The sequence below is a fragment of the Stigmatopora nigra genome, chromosome 9 (genome assembly GCF_051989575.1).
Source record: "Stigmatopora nigra isolate UIUO_SnigA chromosome 9, RoL_Snig_1.1, whole genome shotgun sequence".
NCBI lineage: Eukaryota > Metazoa > Chordata > Actinopteri > Syngnathiformes > Syngnathidae > Stigmatopora > Stigmatopora nigra.
Genome location: NC_135516.1, coordinates 5,753,925 through 5,773,179, shown reverse-complemented (window position 1 = coordinate 5,773,179; position 19,255 = coordinate 5,753,925). Strand labels below are relative to the sequence as shown.

At 41.3% G+C, this 19,255-nt stretch overlaps 4 protein-coding genes across 4 annotated transcripts; all 4 read right to left on the bottom strand.

Moving 5' to 3' along the window:
• Positions 1–1,170: 1,170 nt before the first annotated feature.
• LOC144201628 (kelch-like protein 10) lies at positions 1,171–4,921 on the bottom strand. Its single transcript, XM_077724369.1, has 5 exons — positions 4,676–4,921; positions 4,106–4,589; positions 3,070–3,681; positions 2,074–2,223; positions 1,171–1,992 (listed from the first exon to the last, which is right to left on the bottom strand). The coding sequence occupies exons 1-5, from the start codon at positions 4,813–4,815 to the stop codon at positions 1,630–1,632; spliced, it is 1,749 nt and encodes a 582-aa protein (XP_077580495.1). The 5' UTR covers positions 4,816–4,921; the 3' UTR covers positions 1,171–1,629.
• Positions 4,922–6,498: 1,577 nt separating this feature from the next.
• On the bottom strand, positions 6,499–10,631 carry LOC144201619 (kelch-like protein 10). Its single transcript, XM_077724357.1, has 5 exons — positions 10,384–10,631; positions 9,630–10,113; positions 8,643–9,254; positions 8,425–8,574; positions 6,499–7,051 (listed from the first exon to the last, which is right to left on the bottom strand). Exons 1-5 carry the CDS (start codon positions 10,569–10,571, stop codon positions 6,692–6,694), a joined length of 1,794 nt encoding a protein of 597 aa, XP_077580483.1. The 5' UTR covers positions 10,572–10,631; the 3' UTR covers positions 6,499–6,691.
• Positions 10,632–12,241: 1,610 nt separating this feature from the next.
• Positions 12,242–14,987, bottom strand: LOC144201704 (kelch-like protein 10). Its single transcript, XM_077724461.1, has 5 exons — positions 14,789–14,987; positions 14,226–14,706; positions 13,352–13,963; positions 12,700–12,849; positions 12,242–12,620 (listed from the first exon to the last, which is right to left on the bottom strand). Exons 1-5 carry the CDS (start codon positions 14,938–14,940, stop codon positions 12,264–12,266), a joined length of 1,752 nt encoding a protein of 583 aa, XP_077580587.1. The 5' UTR covers positions 14,941–14,987; the 3' UTR covers positions 12,242–12,263.
• Positions 14,988–16,024: 1,037 nt separating this feature from the next.
• On the bottom strand, positions 16,025–19,082 carry LOC144201676 (kelch-like protein 10). The gene is made up of 5 exons (XM_077724425.1): positions 18,829–19,082; positions 18,135–18,618; positions 17,053–17,664; positions 16,806–16,955; positions 16,025–16,548 (listed from the first exon to the last, which is right to left on the bottom strand). The coding sequence occupies exons 1-5, from the start codon at positions 18,978–18,980 to the stop codon at positions 16,192–16,194; spliced, it is 1,755 nt and encodes a 584-aa protein (XP_077580551.1). The 5' UTR covers positions 18,981–19,082; the 3' UTR covers positions 16,025–16,191.
• Positions 19,083–19,255: the final 173 nt, after the last annotated feature.

Below are 19,255 nucleotides of genomic sequence, written 5' to 3'. Positions count from 1 at the left end.
CCTGAGAAAACCCACACAGGCTCGGGGAGACCATGAAAACTCAATTATATAGAGACGCAAAACAGTGGACTAGGAACGACGCCCTTGTTGGTTTCATACCTGTCAACCTCGAACCATTTGTGATCTTACCAAATTTTGTTTTCGCCCTTACATATATGTATAAATACATGGAAAATCTTACCACTTTACTTTTTTGTAAAAAATCACGAACAACAAAATGAAAGTAAACATAAACAAGGGAACAGGAAACGGAAATCACATGGTGAAAGTGTTACAAAACGAAATGTTTATCATGATCTTTTTTTTTTAGCCAATCAGAGGCGCCGGTACATATATCACTTGGCAGACATGCGTTTCCGGGAACGATTCTCAAAATCACCGTTTAGCGTACCATTTTCATGTGTACAGCGTACCAATATAAAAATGGGCTTTCAGTTGTACCAATTACGGCGAGAACGTACCAGTTGACAGGTATGATGTATTTATACATATATGTAAGGGCGAAAACAAAATTTGGTAAGATCACAAATGGTTCGAGGTTGACAGGTATGTTATTGGCATACTGGGCATTCACTTTCTTCCTCCAATTTAATCCGACCAACAAATCCACAGGTAGGGAAATAACTGCAGCATGGACGAGGGCGCTAGAGATGGTGATGGCACAACAACAAATGTCCTTTAACATAAACTTTGTTCACATTAGAATCTCAACTTTTTATGGACCAGATGTTAAACCCAACAGATACACATCCGAGTTCAGGAACAAGGGAAACTCGAGCATGTTTTTTCTTTGGACATTTTTGTATTGGATGAGACAGTGAAAGAGTACTAGTTTAGTTTGTCTCACATTTGATATCTAGTTCACACCCCGGTGGGTTCCTAAGTGGAGTTTGGAGGATTTCTCCATGCCTCTGACACATTGTCCCTATGTATAAGTGGGAACATGAATGGTTGTTCATCTCCTGTGCTTTGCAATTGCATGGCAACCAATTCAGGGTGCCCCCCAACCTACTGACCACAGATGGCTGAGATGGGGTCCATCACCCCCGGCGACATTTTATGATAAGTGGAACGGACAATGAAGAAAATAAATTTTTGTATTGAAAAAATGTTGAACACAATTATACAAAAACATTTGAGTAGAAAATGTGCAAATAAAGTTGAGGTAATAATAATTCAAAATATTCTCATGTTTAACAGACCAACATACACTAATATAAAACAAATTGGTTTTGGAAGTATCATAATATTGTGAATATACAAATGACAGAGTAAATGTACCTGAAATTTTAGATCGCCATTGATTTGAACTCATTCCTCAAAGTAGGAGTCTAAATCCATGACTAAAGTATTCATCAGTCCTTGTGTTTCCCTGAAGCTTAACCTAGAAGTTAGATATTGTACCTGCTTAAGTAACTGTGCAAAAAAAGCCCCACAAAGAGGGACATCTGCATCCCAAAGTTGTTAGCAGTTGTCCATCATTCATGGCAAATTTAAAAAAAAAAACATTTATTTAAGTAAATTTTGTCAGAATCTCACTATTGTAATACTATAGTTAATTAAACTCAAGATAAAACTATCAATGCATGTTAAAGTACCATTTTTTCAACAATAATAAAATCCTTTTTTTTAGACTTCGTCTTCCATATCGAGAGTATCGTCCTCCAAGAAGAGCAAAGGCAGGTCATTCCGTAGCATAGTATACTGAGCAATGTTTGGCAAGCCAGACATCACGCAGCAGCTCAGAGCACTTCGAGAGATTCCCATGTCATTTGCCGCAGACCAAGTGCCAAGTTTTAGGTCATAGTACTCCACCAAATTGGTTGTGGAGACGCCATTGTATCCACCGGCCACAAAGAGACAATCCTCCACGACTTCAATGCCAAAGTTACTCCGAGGACACTGCATAGGGGGCAACATAATCCAGGTGTCTGTCTCGGGGTCGTAGGCCTCGGCGCTGGCCAGGCGGTCGTCGCCATCATAGCCTCCAACCTTGAGGAACGTCAGCAGGTTCTTTAACAATGCAATATACGATACAAAACAACACCATGAGGAAGTCAGTCTTCCACTTACTGCATACACGTGGCCGGCATGCCCAATAACTCCAATGCCACTGCGGCGGCAGCTCATTGGAGCTGTGGTTGTCCATTGGTTGGTCTCCGGGTTGTAATATTCTGCCGTTTGCAGGGACTCATTCCCATTGAAACCACCGCAAATGTAAACCTGTAACCAAATGGATTTTTATTGAATGATTTTCTTTCCATGATCTGTTCACAAGCCAAAAGAAAAAGCTAAATTCTTAACTTTATTGACTTTATGAGTGAGCACCCACCCTAAAATACAGTTTTTGGTCTGCAGTTTTCTAAATGCCTCTTTAGATATGGTAAACTGATTGGCAGAAATTCCCCAAAATCTCAATGTCATTTTTAAAGTACCATAAATGTGTCACTATTGCTCTATCTAATAACCAATTAACTTAGCTATCAATTAAACTAACTGTATTTACAAGAAATACATCTCGAGTTTGTTTTTGAAAGTTACATCGAATTGAAGTGTAGTTAATGTCTTTATTACCTTTTTCAAGCATACTATGAAGACCCGAATAATAGTAGGCACTGGAATAATAGTAGGGAGTGGAAAATTCCAAATGAATAATAGTAGGCACCGGAATAATAGTACTACTACTACTAATATTACTTCTTTTTGGAATTTTCCACTGCCTACTATTATTCCGGTGCCTACTATTATTTATTCATTTGGAATTTTCCACTCCCTACTATTATTCCAGTGCCTACTATTATTCGGGTCTTCATAGTAGAGAGTTAAAGCTTCACAAGCTTAAAGTGCACAAATAAATAATCAATAAATAAGTAATAAATAAGTGGTCAATGTAAGTAGTAGTCAACATGAATAAGTGGACACATAAATAAGTAGTCAGGTAGAAAAAAAAAGACTAAAGTGTTCAGCAGCCTATGGAGTCTGGGAGTTTTGGTAAAACTAATGGAAGTCGGAAATAATCTTCCACCTTGCTTAAAGACTGATTGTTAACGTAGAGGTTGAATGACCCACCTTGTCATTGAGGGCAGTGCAGCTGGCATCACTCCTTTGCTCTTGCATACTGGCAATCAGAGTCCACTGGTTGGTCTCAGGCATGTAGTACTCCGCCGTCTTTAGTCTTACGCGTCCATCGTGGCCTCCTATTGCATAGATGCACCCATTAAGCACTGTGACGCTCACATAGCAGCGGCGGAAGTGCATGGGCGCCACTTCCTGCCAGGTGCGAGTGTTCAGGTCAAAGCGGCTGACGGTGTTGTAGTGTTCCGTGCCGTCAAAGCCGCCCAGACAGTAGATGGCGTTGTGGAGAAAGGCGGCACCACAGTATGCACGCGGTTGGTCCATATCGTCCAGAAGGCTTACCCAACTGTTGGCGTGGATGTCGTATGCTTCTATGCACTGGGTCGGGTTGACACCACTCCAGCCTCCAATTGCCAGAAGGATGGCAGAAGGCAGGCGAGGACGAGCGACTAGGTTGCAGAATCCTGACACGGAGTTGGCTTTCATGTGACGGATCACTCGAGTGGCGAAACCGACCATGTCCAGACACTTTCTGCTGTTTTGCACCATCTGATTGGTTAGCACGTTAATGGTGATGAAATCCTCACTGGTCAGAGCCAAGCGGACCTACAATGGACAGTAGAGAAGTAGACAAGTTATTAAATGGGGTGTTTGTTTCTCATTCCTTTTGAAATGAAGACAATATGTTTAAGCTTCAAATTTTCTTTATAGCATAGGTTGCAGGTTGTTGTAAACGTTGGCTTCAAACCAGCTGAAGGTTTTTGAGAATTGGTTTCAGTTTCAAAGTAGTCTAATTAAGCCTGGGTTAATGTTGTTGATGTTAACCACCTCAGGTCAAAGTCAAGACTTTAGAATGAGGTTTGAAAGCGTTAGAAGCCTGCTCATGATACGGTTATGTATGATTATGGTAGACTTGGCTTCCAAACCTGAAATCATTGTCTTTTGCCTGGTAATAATTCCCACAATGACCGTTTATATTAAAGCAATGAAATGTGCCTCTGATACAATTTAAGAAGCTTGTTTCACTCACCCGAGCTAGAAGCACAGCCAGGTTCCTGCCTCGCTCAGAAGGCGATTGTGCAATCCAGTGCAGGACAGCCTCGTACACTGTATTCTCCTTCTTTACAATCAAGTCGTCCCGGTCTAGGATTTCGCATAGGTCTTGAACAGAGAGTCGGCGGAGCTCATGCGAAGCGGCCACATCCTCAAAGTGGTAGAGGATGTACTGGTAGGCCTCAAGCTGGAGCTGGGGCATGTAATAGTTCCTGGTGAACTGCCAAATGCCCACGCAGTTCTCCGGCCTGAGCTGCTCTGTTAGAAATGCGCAGCAGGTTTGAACAATAGCAATCATATTGAATTCATCGGCCGCAATCAACAACTCCTTCACATTGTCCTCTGTCACCGACAAGGTGCCGGTGTATGCAAAATCGACAATGAGCTGCATTAAGTGGGCCGTCAGACCACGTATGACATACACCCTCTGGTCTGGAGTGGACCAGCGTAGAAAGAGGGCTCTGAACAACCAGGAGACAGACACACAAGATCAACTTGAATTGAAAAGGTCTATAATTTTCTATTGACACCCCCCCCCCCAACTCACCCAAAGTAGGGGCTACAGTTGCACAGGATGATCTTATGAATGTGGAATTCGGTGTTGTCCACTGCGATTATAGCATCGCTGAGGCCTTTGGTGAGAAGCTGGAGTGGGCCACACGCCGACGGACTGTCGGAAGTCATCATGAAGCTTTTGCCATGTGTTCATAATGCGGCTGGGTGTGGGCCCCGGGTCCGAGCGCCAAGAGTTTGGGGAGGAGGAAGGGGAGGGGGCAGGTGGGAAGGTGGGCTGGCGGCGGTGGTGATGGGAGATATGGTGAATATGGCGGAATTCTGTGTAAAAAGAAGACGACGACACGACGACGTCATCCGCATCATCAAAGTCACAATGCTCTCAACAGAAGGCAATCATCATATCATAGTTTCGACCACACTTCTAATATTGGACCTATTAGGGAACGTGTTCATGCACATACTTCATATCATTAAAATGTTGTCATGTTCAGAACTAGTAAGTGTTCTCTTGACTCTGACATTTTCTGAAGGGAGATATGGGTTCGACCTATGGTTAAGGTTAAAAGTTGGGTTTAAATATTGACTAGGGACTCAAATTGTTTCTCAAACATACTCAGATTTAAATATGGAGAGCCATGTTGAAGCATTTAAATTCAGGCTTTAATTTTATTTTCATCCAAATAAGTTGGTTTACACGTATAACAAAGTTTGAGGTTTAAAACTTGAGGATTTAGAATCATGTAATCAATGATTTGATTGGAAAGTAAAGTTTTTAACTGAATTAAGCGTTGCAGCACAAACATACAATCAATGAATCAAGGCCATCGTTATAATTTAGGCTCAGTCTTTTCAGACATTTTAACATATTAGGGATTCTAGTTGGGTCATGGTAGTGTTTAGTCAGAGCTGGGGTTCCCAGTTAGTTTCAGGATATAATGTTTAGACAAAGTTAGTTTTAAACAAATACAAAGGTCTCAATTAAGCTTTTCTACCAACACCAGTCTTCAATCCATAGTTAGTTTTCAAATGCATTCTTCAAGGGTTCAAGTTATATTAAGTATCAAGTGGGATTTTAAAACCAAGATTTTAAGATACTTGAAATTATATTTTGGGTTTGGTTGGAATTTTAAACAAATGGTAAGGCGTAGTCACATTCGTATTTATTCCAGACCAAACCGAAAAAAGTCCCTGGTACACACCTTATTGGCTGGTGTGAATGCTAACCAGTGAACTCTGGTTCAGACCAAACAGCTGGTCCGAGACCTTTCTTCCAAAGTGGTCTCTGTTCGCTTCTCAACAGACCATGGTGCAGTTCATTTTATGAGTGAAAGAGAGAGCATCGTGTTTTAGACTAAAACTAAAATCATACATATTTGCACATAACAAGATTCCGTAGCCACAGGCAGTATGGGAAAGTTCTATTTACCACAACGTCAGGTAACATGAATCGAGGACAAAACATAATTTCTTCTAGACATTTACACATAAAATCAACGAAGCAATGCCCTGTGTCAACTGTTCCGAAAACACTTGTAGTTGGATCAACCATATGAACACGGGTATTGCAAACTGTTGTTCATTGACTTTTTTGACATTTTAGTGTTTCGCCGCCAAGATCATTTTGTCCAATGAGTGAATGAATTTTGTTTTCTATAATGAGTCGCTTGCGAAAATTCCATTGCGAAAATGAACTGCACCAAAAAGGTCTGGAGCAAATGTATTTTGAAGGCAAAATATGTACTTGGTCTGAGTATGCCTTTACTTTCATGCCAGCATTGGCTCAGGTTAAAATTTCAAAGTTGGATATCTGCCAAAAGGTGAGTTTTTTTTTTAAACATTGACTTGTGGATGATACACTGCATCAACACCTTTCTCACGCATACTGAAAAGTTTAATAATAAAGATATATTTGTTCATTAAGTTTGTCTGAGACTTTGTGAGACATTAAGGCAGTGTTTTTTTCAGTTTGTTCCCAGGGGCAATTATCAGTTTATTAAAAGTTTTATCTACAGTCAACTTTCAGTTTCTTTTGGTATTTTATGAGGGTCTAGACGTCTTCCTCCGTGTCCATGTCATCCTCCAAAAATAACACTGGTAGATCATTCCGGAGCATAGCGTAGTGGGCCATGTTGTAGAATCCCGACATCACACAGCAAGTCAAAGCACTTCGTGAGATCAGCATGTCACAGGCTGGAGCCCACAGACCCGTGGTCAGGTCATAGTACTCTACCAGCTTTGTAGTTGACACCCCATTGAACCCTCCAGCCACAAAGAGACGGTCCTCGATGACTTCGATGCCAAAGTTGCTCCGAGGGCAATCCATGGGGGCCAGAATGATCCAGTTGTTGGTCTGTGGGTTGTAAGCCTCAGCGCTTGTCAGTCGGGTTTGTCCATCATAGCCTCCAACCTACAGGATTAAAAGCATAATTAACAGACAACAATGTATAAAAAGTTTTCAAATAAAGGAAAGGATGGATAAAAGACAATACAGGGAGTTACAATGTCCTCGTTCTACAATATTTCGACGCCAATGCCGCGCCCACCATTTAGTCCCTAAAACCTTACTTTTGTCTTAGCTAGTGCATAGGGCTTGTTTGTTTGTGCGCCAAGAGTATCCTTGCCTTTTTTCCATCTTTTTGGACATTATGAACCCAAAGATGAAAGCTGAATCTCCCTGTATTTATATTTATATTTACATCTGTATTTATATATAGTTTTGTGTTCACAGACCTTACGTCTCCAACAGTCAAAGTCCACAAAACCAAACAACTCCCGGTTCACGTAACCTAAAAATAAGGACAGTAGCGTAACTATCAGGTTGCATTAATGCTTGCAATGTTAAGGTGTACAGTATTTTAATTTTTTATCTGAATACATTTTAATTTTTTTAACCCAAGTATTTTGACATAAATTCTGACTATGAAATCCAACTATTATAGAAGGTCGGGTTACTTTGCCAACATAGGAACGGAACTCATTCAAAACTCGAGGACTCCCTGTAATGTGTTTTAGGACTGACCAATTATGGACATTATTACATAGAACTGATTTACACCAAATCATTGAAATGCAGCATTTAAATCATTATCACATAAACAAGATAGTGTGAACAATCTATTTCTTACGAGTACTGGCAATCGGTATAGGGCTGGATTTTATGTAACGTGTGCTTATCCGTACATTTCCCTCGATCTTTTTTAATGGGATGACACTCTTGACGACACAGAACTGTTTGAGTCACTTCTGAATGCATTCATTCATTCATTTTCTGTACCATGCACCCTCGTAAGGATTGCAGAGGTTGGTGGAGCCGATGCCAGTTAATTTTGGTCGAAAGGCAGACTAAACCCTAGACTGGGCGCCAGTCAGCCACAGAGCACAAAGAAAGCCAGACGACCATTCACACTCCCAAACATACTGCCACCAAGGAAAAAGCGAGCTCACGCCTGCTTGCATCGAAATCAATGCGAGTGAACCACTACAACATCAGGTGACTTTTGTATGGAACCTTATCATTTTGTTAACTACCCAGAACTCACAACAAGAAATCAGGCTAAGAGCATAGGAAAAATCTTTGCCCAACTCTAAAGCAGAAACCTACAATTGTGAAAGCAATGCTTCAACTAAATATACATTGAGCGATGGTCTCAGATTGAACCATTGCCTGTCTTATTGTCTGGCAAAAATGTGGCCTTTCTTCAGTCCAAAACAGTTGCCAGAGCCATTTGAAAAAGCTTGATAATCACTTTTAAATAGGAAATCATGTTATCATGCACTTACTGCATAAACGTGATCAGCAAAACCAATGACTCCGATGCCACTGCGACGACTGCTCATCGGTGTCATCATTGTCCACTCGTTGGTGTCCGGACTGTAATATTCAGCTGTTTGCAAGGGCTCGTTCCCATTAAACCCACCACAAATATAAATCTGGACCCAAACGTCAGATCTGGTAAATAAAAGTAGAGCTGCATGACATACACCTTAATCCTGCCTACCTTGTCATTGAGGGTGGTGCAGCTGGCGTCGCTCCTTAATTCATGCATGCTTGCGATAAGAGTCCATTGGTTAGTTTCAGGCGTGTAGTACTCGGCCGTCTTTAATCTCACACGTCCATCATAGCCCCCCAGTGCGTAGATGCACCCGTTTAGCACTGTCACACTCACATAGCATCGTCTGGAGTGCATTGGCGCCACTTCCTGCCATGTGCGAGCATTTAGGTCAAAGCGGCTGACTGTATTATAATGTTCCGCACCATCAAATCCGCCAAGGCAGTAGACTGCGTCGTTGAGAAAGGCAGCACCACAGTATGCCCGAGGTTGCTCCATGTCATCGATAAAACTGACCCAGCAGTTGGCGTGCACATCATACGCTTCAATACATTGTGTTGGGTTGGCGCCACTCCAGCCACCAATTGCCAGAAGAATCGCAGAAGGCAGACGGGGACGGGCCACCAGATTGCAATAAGCGGAGACAGAGTTTGCCACCATGTGGTGAATCACTCGGGTGGCAAAGGCGACCAAGTCCAAGCACTTGTTGTTGCTCTGCACCAGCTGATTGGACAAAACGTTGATGGTGATGAACTCCTCACTGGTCAGGGCGAGACGGACCTAAATAGTGGACAGATTGCTATTTACATCTATTTTTAGATCCAATCACTTTGTACAGGTGAGAAATGTTTACAATGACCACTCTCATAATCCCAACACTAATTATCCCCTATCGCTATGTAGAAATACTGCCCTCATGCAGAGATGTCAGATTCATTTGAAATGTCTGAATCCTATCAACACTTTGAATTGGCCCTTAGGTATTTTTCCCATTCCCATTCTCATTCAATTCAGTTATCTACTACTGTGTTGTTGGATTTAAAGTTTAAGGACCTACCTCACTACCTACTTATAATTACTCATGACTGATCTACAGATTTTTGGACCTGCAATGATTTTTCCTCCCTCCACTACTTCCTAGGTAGTTGAACTTACTTTACCCAGGAGCACAGCCAGATTCCTGCCTCGCTCCCTTGGCGCGTGTGCTATCCACTGGAGGATGGCGTCATAAACAGTGTTCTCCTTCTTCACAATAAGGTCGTCTCTGTCCAGAATTTCACAAAACTCCTGCATGGTGAATTGCGGCAACTCTTCCGAGGCTGCAACGTCCTCAAAGTGGTAGAGAATGTATTGGTAGGCGCTGATCTGTAGCTCCGGCGTGTGACAATTCTTGGTGAACTGCCAGATCCCGATGCAGTTCTCCGGGCAAAGCTGCTCTGCCAGGAACACAGAGCAGGATTGGACAATGGCTGTCATGTTGAATTTGTCCGCCGCGATCAACAAGTCCTTGACGTTGTCTTCGGTCACCATCACAAAGTCGGTGTATGCATACTCAATGAAGAGCTGCATTATGTGGGGTGTAACACCTTGGATGACATAAACCCTCTGGTCTGGGGTGGACCAACGTAGAAAGAGGGCCCTAAACACAAGGATAATGGACTCGTCATTAATCATTTGTTAAGAAACATTTCTACCTAATTTTCTTGAATAAAAACAGTGATCAGGGTGAATTGTTTTAGTGTTTGCACTTTTACAGGGCAGGTCTTCCATTATTTATGACTTGAAATTAATCTGTACTTTCTACTTTTTTTATGAAAATAGACTATTTTGGTCAATTCCCGCCAGCGACAAAAATTAAAGTGCAATCAGAGTGTTAGGATATATACATTTTACAGTTTAATGTACTCACCCAAAGTATGGGCTGCGGTTGCATAGGATGATTTTATGGATATGAAACTCAACATTGTGAACCTTGAGGACTGCATCACTAAGTCCACCAGTCAGTCGTAGTTCATTGTACACAGAGCCAGACTTAAATGGACTTTTACCATCATTACTCATCTTGAATTTGTTGCCATTTCTTAATAAATTTGGCATCTGCAGAGTCTAAGCAGAATCAAAATAACGCAGCGGGAGTTCTGGGGCGTGGACAGGCAGGTAAAGAAGAACTGGCATTACATCATGTCAGTATTCTGTGACAAAAGCGATAGTTGCCATCAACAACGACATCATTCGCATCATCAAAGCATATCTACTTTAGTGTCAAGAAATACATCATCTTTCCTCCATGAAACCTGAATTTTAAATAGGAAATTGAAAACCTGTTTCAGTTGTTTTACAGTTGGTAGACCAGCTGTCATATGGGGGAAGTGTAGTACTCAGGCAGTATTTTGGATTGTATTGCATGATTTTGTGCAATCTATAATTTTCTGCCTGCTGTATGTTTAGCTTACTTTGCAGATTGGGTTCTGTTTTCAAGTATTTTCAGCCAAAATTCACTCCTAAATAGCAAACTAAATCACTGTTAGAACTATGGCTACTTCCAATGGGCTTATGAGAAATCCAATCGGACACAAGAAATGTTAATTGGAAGCTGAGCGGGTCTGATAAGTGGAAAACCACCAAGCAAGTCAAAAGCAGAGGTGAATGGACGGGAAAAGAGGAGAGAGGAAGGAGAGAGAAAAACGGACAACATTTACAAATCAGATGTTTTGTTCTTGTTCTTGGGGAGGATACAAACGAACTAATACAACACTGTTATTTGGGAATCATTCAAAATTACATTTTGTAAGTATATTCTAGGCGTGTATACAAAGTGATACTCTGGGCCAAATTTAGATTTTTTTTTGTAATTGACTAGATTAATATATTTGCAGGCGTATTGATAAGGTATTAGCAAACAGATATCATACGTGGTATTCAGTGGCAAGAAGCGCAAAAAAATATCAAGCTTTGCAGCATCTGTTTGCACATTAGATTTCTAAGCAGCTTCTGTTTTGTTTTCAGATCAGATATACAAAGTAGCCTATTTAATAGTTTTGTTTTGTTTGTATCTTGCGTGTGTGCTGGATACAGTTTTTGTAACGATAGTTTTGTTGTTGTCAATTTAAAATCAAAATAGTCACACTCTTTAATATTTTATCTGTTATTTTGCACATTATGTCGGCTCTATGCACTTTTTATGTCCATCATTTTGTGGGTGTCAATCATCAAGCCAGTTGTCTAACAAGTTGTTATCCATGTAAATATGCCTTTTGATATTAATCATCACAAAAATCAAAAGTATCATATGAAGCGATTCATAAGACCATGTGATTCTGTTTCAATTCCAGGTCAAAAAAGTAGAAAATAAAATGTGAATGATGATCCACTTTGTGATGCTGGTAATTTAACTAATCACACCAGTATTTATGAGTTTTCCCTTCAGAAAATGTGCTCAAATAATGGCTTATATGTGAACTCACCTGAATATTGGCTGCACTTAGAATGATCTTGAGAATATGAAATTCAGCATTGACAACACTAAACTACCCCTAGATATGAATGTGAGCATGAATAGTTTCCTGTCTCCTTAAGCCCTGCAATTGGCTGGCCACCGATTCAGGGTGTCTCCTGCCTAGTCCCCGTAGTTAGCTAGGATAGGCTCTAGCTCCCCCTGTGACCTTTAAGAGGATATGCACTCCAGAAAATGAATGAAATCTAGAGCATATGTTCAATCAAGAATCATATTTTTTATTTGTATACTATTTACATTAATCAGTTTTCAGTGAGGTCACCACAGTCCAGGGCCTACAAGTCCTCCATTTCCAAATCATCCTCCAAGAGAAGCTCAGGAAAATTGTTTCGCAGCATTGCATACTGTGTCACGTTACGAAATCCAGACATCACGCAGCAAGTCAAAGCATTTCGGGAGATTCTCATAGATCTGGCCGGAGCCCACAGGCCAGTTGTAAGATTGTAGTACTCGACATGGTTGGTGGTAGAGACCCCGCTGAAACCACCAGCCACAAAGAGCCGATCCTCCACCACTTCAATGCCAAAGTTGCTTCGAGCGCACTGCATGGAAGGCAACAAGATCCAGTTGTTGGTTTGGGGATTGTAGACTTCGGCACTAGCGAGGCGGTCATCACCGTCGTACCCACCAACCTTTATTAGGAAAAAAAGGCTTGGATTTGGAAAGAATTTGAAATCAAATGAAGTCTACAGTTTGTGATTCTAGACTTACTGCGTAAACATGGTCAGCACAGCCAATGACTCCAATACCACTACGACGGCTATTCATGGGGGCCATCACTGTCCATTCATTTGTCTCAGGGCTATAATATTCTGCTGTTTGCAAGAATTCATTTCCATTAAAACCACCACATATGTATACCTGGAAACAAAGGGGTTTGTAGGTGAATGAAACGCGACCAATCATTTTACTATTTTTCCTAACCAATGATGTAATTTGAGGACTTTTGTGAAAAAAAATTGGTGTAAAAATGCCAAGAATGTTCTTTTTAAGCAAATTCAGTTAATAGTTTTTGCTTTTATCTGCAAACAGCTGGATTGTTATTATTTGGCTGACTGGATCAAATTGAAATATTTGGCTATTTTCCCAGATTGATCATTTGTGATTGGGCTATAATTAGCCAACAAGAGTTTTCAAGACTTCGTGTGGTCATTACAAGTGAGCATATTTATCATAGTGGACAGGTACTTGCACGATAAGGTGTAGTAACACCATTAACAATTTGAAATCTGCTCATATGTAGACCACTTTAAATAACAAAAGCATTTGCAGCCCAAGCACATCCTACAACAATGACAAAGTTCAACTAGTCCACACACCAATTTTGAGCATGAATGAAACAGTATTCCTATTCTTTGCTTACCTTGTCTTTGAGGGTTGTACAGCTGGCATTACTCCTGTGTTCATGCATGCTAGCAATAAGGGTCCACTGATTGGTCTTTGGCGTGTAGCATTCTGCTGTCTTTAATCGTACGCGTCCATCGTAACCTCCTATAGCATAAATGCAGCCCTTTAAAACCGCCACGCTCACATAGCATCGGCGGGAATGCATGGGGGCCACTTCCTGCCAAATACGTTCGTTCAGGTCAAAGCGGCTGACTGTGTTGTAGTGTTCTGCTCCATCATATCCCCCGATGCAATAGATGGAGTCATTTAGAAAGACTGCACCGCAGTACGCCCTTGGGTGCTGCATATGATCGACCAGGTAATCCCAACAGTCAGCTTGCACATCATATGCTTCGATAAGGTGCGTCGGACTGGCATCACTCCAACCACCAATCGCCAGAAGGATGGCAGAAGGTAGACGAGGGCGGGCCACCAGGTTGCAATACCCAGACACAGAGTTGGCTTTCATATGTCGCATCACGCGGGCGGCAAAGGAGACAATCTCCAAGCATTTGTTGCTATTCTGCACTAGCTGGTTGGTCAGCACATTCATGGCGATGAACTCCTGACTGGTCAAAGCTAGACGCACCTACAGGCGAGAGCAAGAAAAGGAAGTGAACCTGTGAAACCAGGGAAGCCCCACACAAGCACAAGAAGAATACGCAAACTCTACACAGAAGGCAGGTCGCCATGACTAATGTTCGGCAAAGACAGCAAGTTAATTGATTTTAAATATCAAACTGAGATATTTCAGGCTGTTTGGAAAATATTGTATGTCTCCTCAATCTGGTGTTGGTCTGTAGTTTAAGGGGTTGGGTGATCAGTTCTTAAGACCAGAAGATTTGACTTACTTTAGCCAGGAGCATTGGCATATTCTTGGCCCGCTCCCCAGGAGCATGTGCGGTCCATTGAAGAATGGCCTCATAAACAGCCTTTTCCTTTACAAACAGGTCATCTCTTTCTAGGATGTCACAGAAGTCCTTCATAGAAAGTTGCTGCAACTCGTAAGATTTTGCGACAGCCTCAAAGTGGTATAGGATATACTGATAGGCTTCGAGTTGCAGTTCAGGGGTGTGACAGTTCTTTGAGAAGTGCCAGAGGCTAATGCAGTTTTCTGGGCGGAGCTGCTCTATTAGAAATGCACAGCACGTCTGAATGATGCCTGGTATGTTAAACTTGTCAGCTGCTATCAACAAGTCCTTAACGTTATCCTCTGACACAGACACAGATCCGGTGTAGGCAAAGTCAATCAGATGCTGCATTAATGGTGGTGTCAAACCATGTATGATATAGACCTTCTGGTCTTGGTTTGACCAACGCTGGAAAAGCTCTCTAGATATCAGAAACAGAGGTTATGTCAATATGTTTTCAATTTTGGGGACTCATTGTTCATTGCTTTGGCTGACCAACTCACACAAAATACAGGCTGCTGTTGCAAAGAATTATCTTGTGGATGTGAAACTCAACTTTGTCAACTACAATGACTGCATCGCTGAGTTCTCTTGTCAGACGGAGTTCATTGTATACAGAGCCTGACTTGTATGATAATGAACCATTGCTACTCATCTTGATTGCATGGCCATTTCACACCTTTGGCTTCTGCCCAATTATATCAAGAGTCCAACAGGAACTGCACCATAGCTTACCCATGGCATTTTGTTTCAAAAGCCATTGCTGACATCAACGATGACATCATCTGCATCATCAAACCACCGGTTCTTTAATTGTAGAGGAAGTGCTGGTCAGTTCTGCCTCTTTAAACCAAGAACGCAACTAATCGGATTTCTGGTGAGGGCAAGATGGACAATCAACAAGAACTAAAACGTAGACATGTTTTCATCTTTAATTGTGAGTAAAAACCATGGCAAAGGAATTCTGGAGACCCATTGTTAATTTCAAGAGGAGCGGCTAAAGCAAGACCTTTATAGTTAACATTTAAATCAAAAACGTGGTGTATTATTGTGCAAGCATGACATTTTACCAATGTACGTACTATACCTGCCCTTTATGTAGGTGACAGCAACACCAAAACATTTATTTTACAGTTCTTGAGTCAGAAAAAAAGTGCCTGGTGTTATAATCTAAGTTTTGTCTTTGCAACAATTTAGATCATGATGAATGGGCTGTCAAAATTTTGTTTTCAGATCTTTTTTCGGGCTCGCAAAATGACATCTGCGTCCAAACGGCATGAGGTTTATATTACTGCATTTTTCCTGTCGCATAATTGCCTTGTGAATAAGACTGAGCAATCAGGGCAAAAGGATGTTTCCGACACATTGACAATAGATAGTCGCAATAAGGAGTTGCATGCTCTTTATTTACATTTTTTTTAAATAAATCCATCAAAAAGTATCACAAATTATTGCCTTGTTTTCAAGATGAGATGTTTTCCTTATACAATTCAATCTATACTAATATTACAACCAGAAAAATAAAAATAAAACAACAGTGGGAGTCTTATTCCACATTTCCCATTTTGCATGAAATTCTAAATCAGGTGACACAAGATTCCATTTGATATTAACTAATTAGTTAAGTGTCTGATAATTTTTTGTTTTAAGTAGTCATATTTTTCAATCACATTTCATGTTTTAATAAGCAACATTAAGATGCATTTGTAACCTTCTTTTTTTGACTTCACACCTGGCTGATATCTAAAAAATATATTGCTGTAGTATTCCGTTGATCCTTGGTGGGATTTTGCATGAGTTTATTTTTGCAAATGTAAAGTAAGTTTAAAAGCAATGTAAATAAAATCTCTGTGGTCATTTTGTCTTTTCTGTTGATTTTATTTCACTTTTCAGTATAAAGTCTGAGTTATTCCTCCATAATTGGGTACTCATCTTCAAAGACTAATGACGGCAGATCATTCCGTAGCATTGCATATTGTGTTATGTTGCAAAGTCCAGACATCACACAACAAGTCAAACCACTTCGAGAGACCCCCATATCACTAGCTGGAGACCACAAACCAGAAGTGAGGTCATAAAACTCCACCAGCTTTGTTGGGGAGACACCATTGTGACCACCGGCAACGATGAGGCGATCCTCAACAACTTCTATTCCAAAGTTGCTTCTGGGGCTTTGCATTGGGGGCAACATGATCCAGTTATTGGTCAGGGGGTTGTAAGCCTCAGCAGTGGTCAAACGGATTTCCCCATTGTAACCGCCAACCTTCATATGCAAAATAAAGAGAAGAGACAAGAGTTTCTTAACATGAAAGTCATACCCAATCCAAATGATTTTAGAGCTAGAGTAAAATGTGTCCATTTGCCCACCTTTTAGAAGTTGCAATGTATCTTTTATTCACCGAAAACTGATCTATTCAAAGAACCTCGTGTATTTTGAGGATCTTTCTATAAGAACTGATTGATCACTGACATTTTGGACTATTTCTGGCAGTTTTTACTGTATTTTGCTATGCTACTTACTGCGTAAACATGATCAGCAAAACCAATGACTCCGTTGCCGCTGCGACGGCTGCTCATAGGAGGCATCAATGTCCACTTATTGGTCTCTGGGCTATAATATTCTGCTGTTTGCAAGAACTCATTTCCATTAAAACCACCACAAATGTACACCTGTAACCACATAGCGTTACTTTCCAAATGAAGTAATGTCAGCAAGATTATAGTTAAGTAAAATCCAAACACTCATTCTGGAACTCTTGAGCCCTACCTTGTCATTGAGGGTGGTACAGCTTGCATCACTCCTCAGTTCATTCATGCTTGCAATAAGAGTCCACTGGTTTGTCTCAGGTGTGTAGTACTCTGCCGTCCTCAGTCTCGCATGTCCGTCGTGGCCTCCGATTGCATAGATACAACCATTAAGAACAGTGACACTCACATAGCATCGTCGGAAGTGCATTGGTGCCATTTCCTGCCATGTGCGTGAGTTCAGGTCAAAACGGCTCACGGTGTTATAATGTTCTGCACCATCGAAGCCGCCCAGACAATAGATGGAGTCATTGAGAAAGACTGCACCACAGTATGAACGGGGTTGATCCATGTCATCTACCAGGTAGCCCCAGCAGTTCGTGTGCACATCATACGCCTCAATGCGATGTGCCGAATTTCGGCCATTGCGACCGCCAATGGCCATTAGGATGGTGGAAGGCAAGCGAGGACGGGCGACCAGATTGCAGTATCCAGGCATGAAGTTGGTGGTCGAGTGAGATATGACTTTGATAGCGAAAGCCACCATCTCCAGGCATTCGTTGCTGTTCTGCACCAACTGATTGGTCAGCACGTTGATGGTGATGAACTCTTGACTGGTTAGACCAAGACGGACCTATAAAGTTGTAAGAAGATGCCTAGCATATGTAATTAATTTCAGAATAGGGAGCATGTTCACCAGATTTTGTAGTGTGTGTGGGGAGAAGGTGATTTTAAATGTATGTTTTTTAATCAATAAGCAAGACTCTGGTTGGGTAAAAGTTTGGTCAAAACCATATAATCTGAAACAAAAATGGTTGGAGTTTGAAACAGTTAAGAGGCTCTGAGGGGTTGGGATTGAACCAAGACTAGAACAAAAACTAATTAGCACAAAGTGAAAAGAAATATTCATATACTGATGAAGGCAGGTATTACGTCTATACGTGTTACCTATATCTGAGTCAAGGTGAATTATAATTGAGATGAGACCTTGACAAACACGCCCGGACCTTATATACAACAACCCTAGTAAAATACTTTGACAAACAAAATACTGTGCATCCTGCAGGCACCTACCCACATTCGATGTCAAAGGGCCTGACTTACTTTTCCCAGGAGCATTGCCACATATTCTCCCCGCTCTCGAGGGGCATGTGCAATCCAGTAAAGTATGGCCTCATAAACTGTATTCTCCTTTTTCACTATTAGGTCATCCCGTTCCAGAAAGTCACAGAAGTCCTGAATGGAGAGTTGCCACAACTCGCTTGATGTCGCCACTTCCTCAAAGTGGTATAGAATATACTGGTGAGCATTGTCCTCTAGCTCTGGAGTGTAGCAATTCTTGGTGAACTGCCAGATCCCAATGCAATTGTCTGGGCAGAGCAATTCTGCCAGAAATGCACTGCATGATCGAACAATGCCTATAACGTTGAACTTATCAGCCGCTATCAACAAGTCTTGCACGATGTCCTCTGTCACAGACACGGAGCCATTATATGCAAAATCGACGAATAACTGCATTAAAGGAGCCGTTAGACCATGTATGGCATAGATCCTTTGGTTTGGGGTGGACCACCGAAGAAAGAGAGCTCTGAAAAGGATAGATGCATTTTTAAATTTAGCTCCACAGAAGGTCTCAGTTCACTTCATAAATTAGTCTCAAAGGAGTGGTGAAAGCTATTCAAGTCAAGCAGTTGATTGGTTCATCCTTGCAAGATTTGTGACTTAACATTTGACAAGGTTAGTCATGTCACTCAAGTCCCACACCTCTTGGAGAAAAAAATATATTACACCAACTCACCCAAAGTATGGGCTGCAGTTGCATAAGATGATCTTGTGGATGTGAAACTCGACTTTGTCGACCGTAATCACTGCATCGCTCAGTTCTCTCGTTAGACGTAGTTGGTTAAAAACAGAACCAGACTTGTATGACAACTGTCCATCATCACTCATCTTGAATTTGTTGCCATGACTTATTGCTTCCGACTTCTGCCAAAACCTTAGCGGAAGTCATGTAGTGAAGCAAATAAGGCAGCAGGTGTCTCAGCGGTAAATGATTTCTTATTCAACATTTACATCATTGTGACTTTCTCTGTCAGAAGCCAGGTTGGTAATCAGTGGTGACATCATCCACATCATCAAGGCCTCTGTGCTTTGGATTTAAAGCATACATCACTGGGTTCAAATAGAATTTCCTGACAAAAATTCTAACGCTATAAGAACCATAT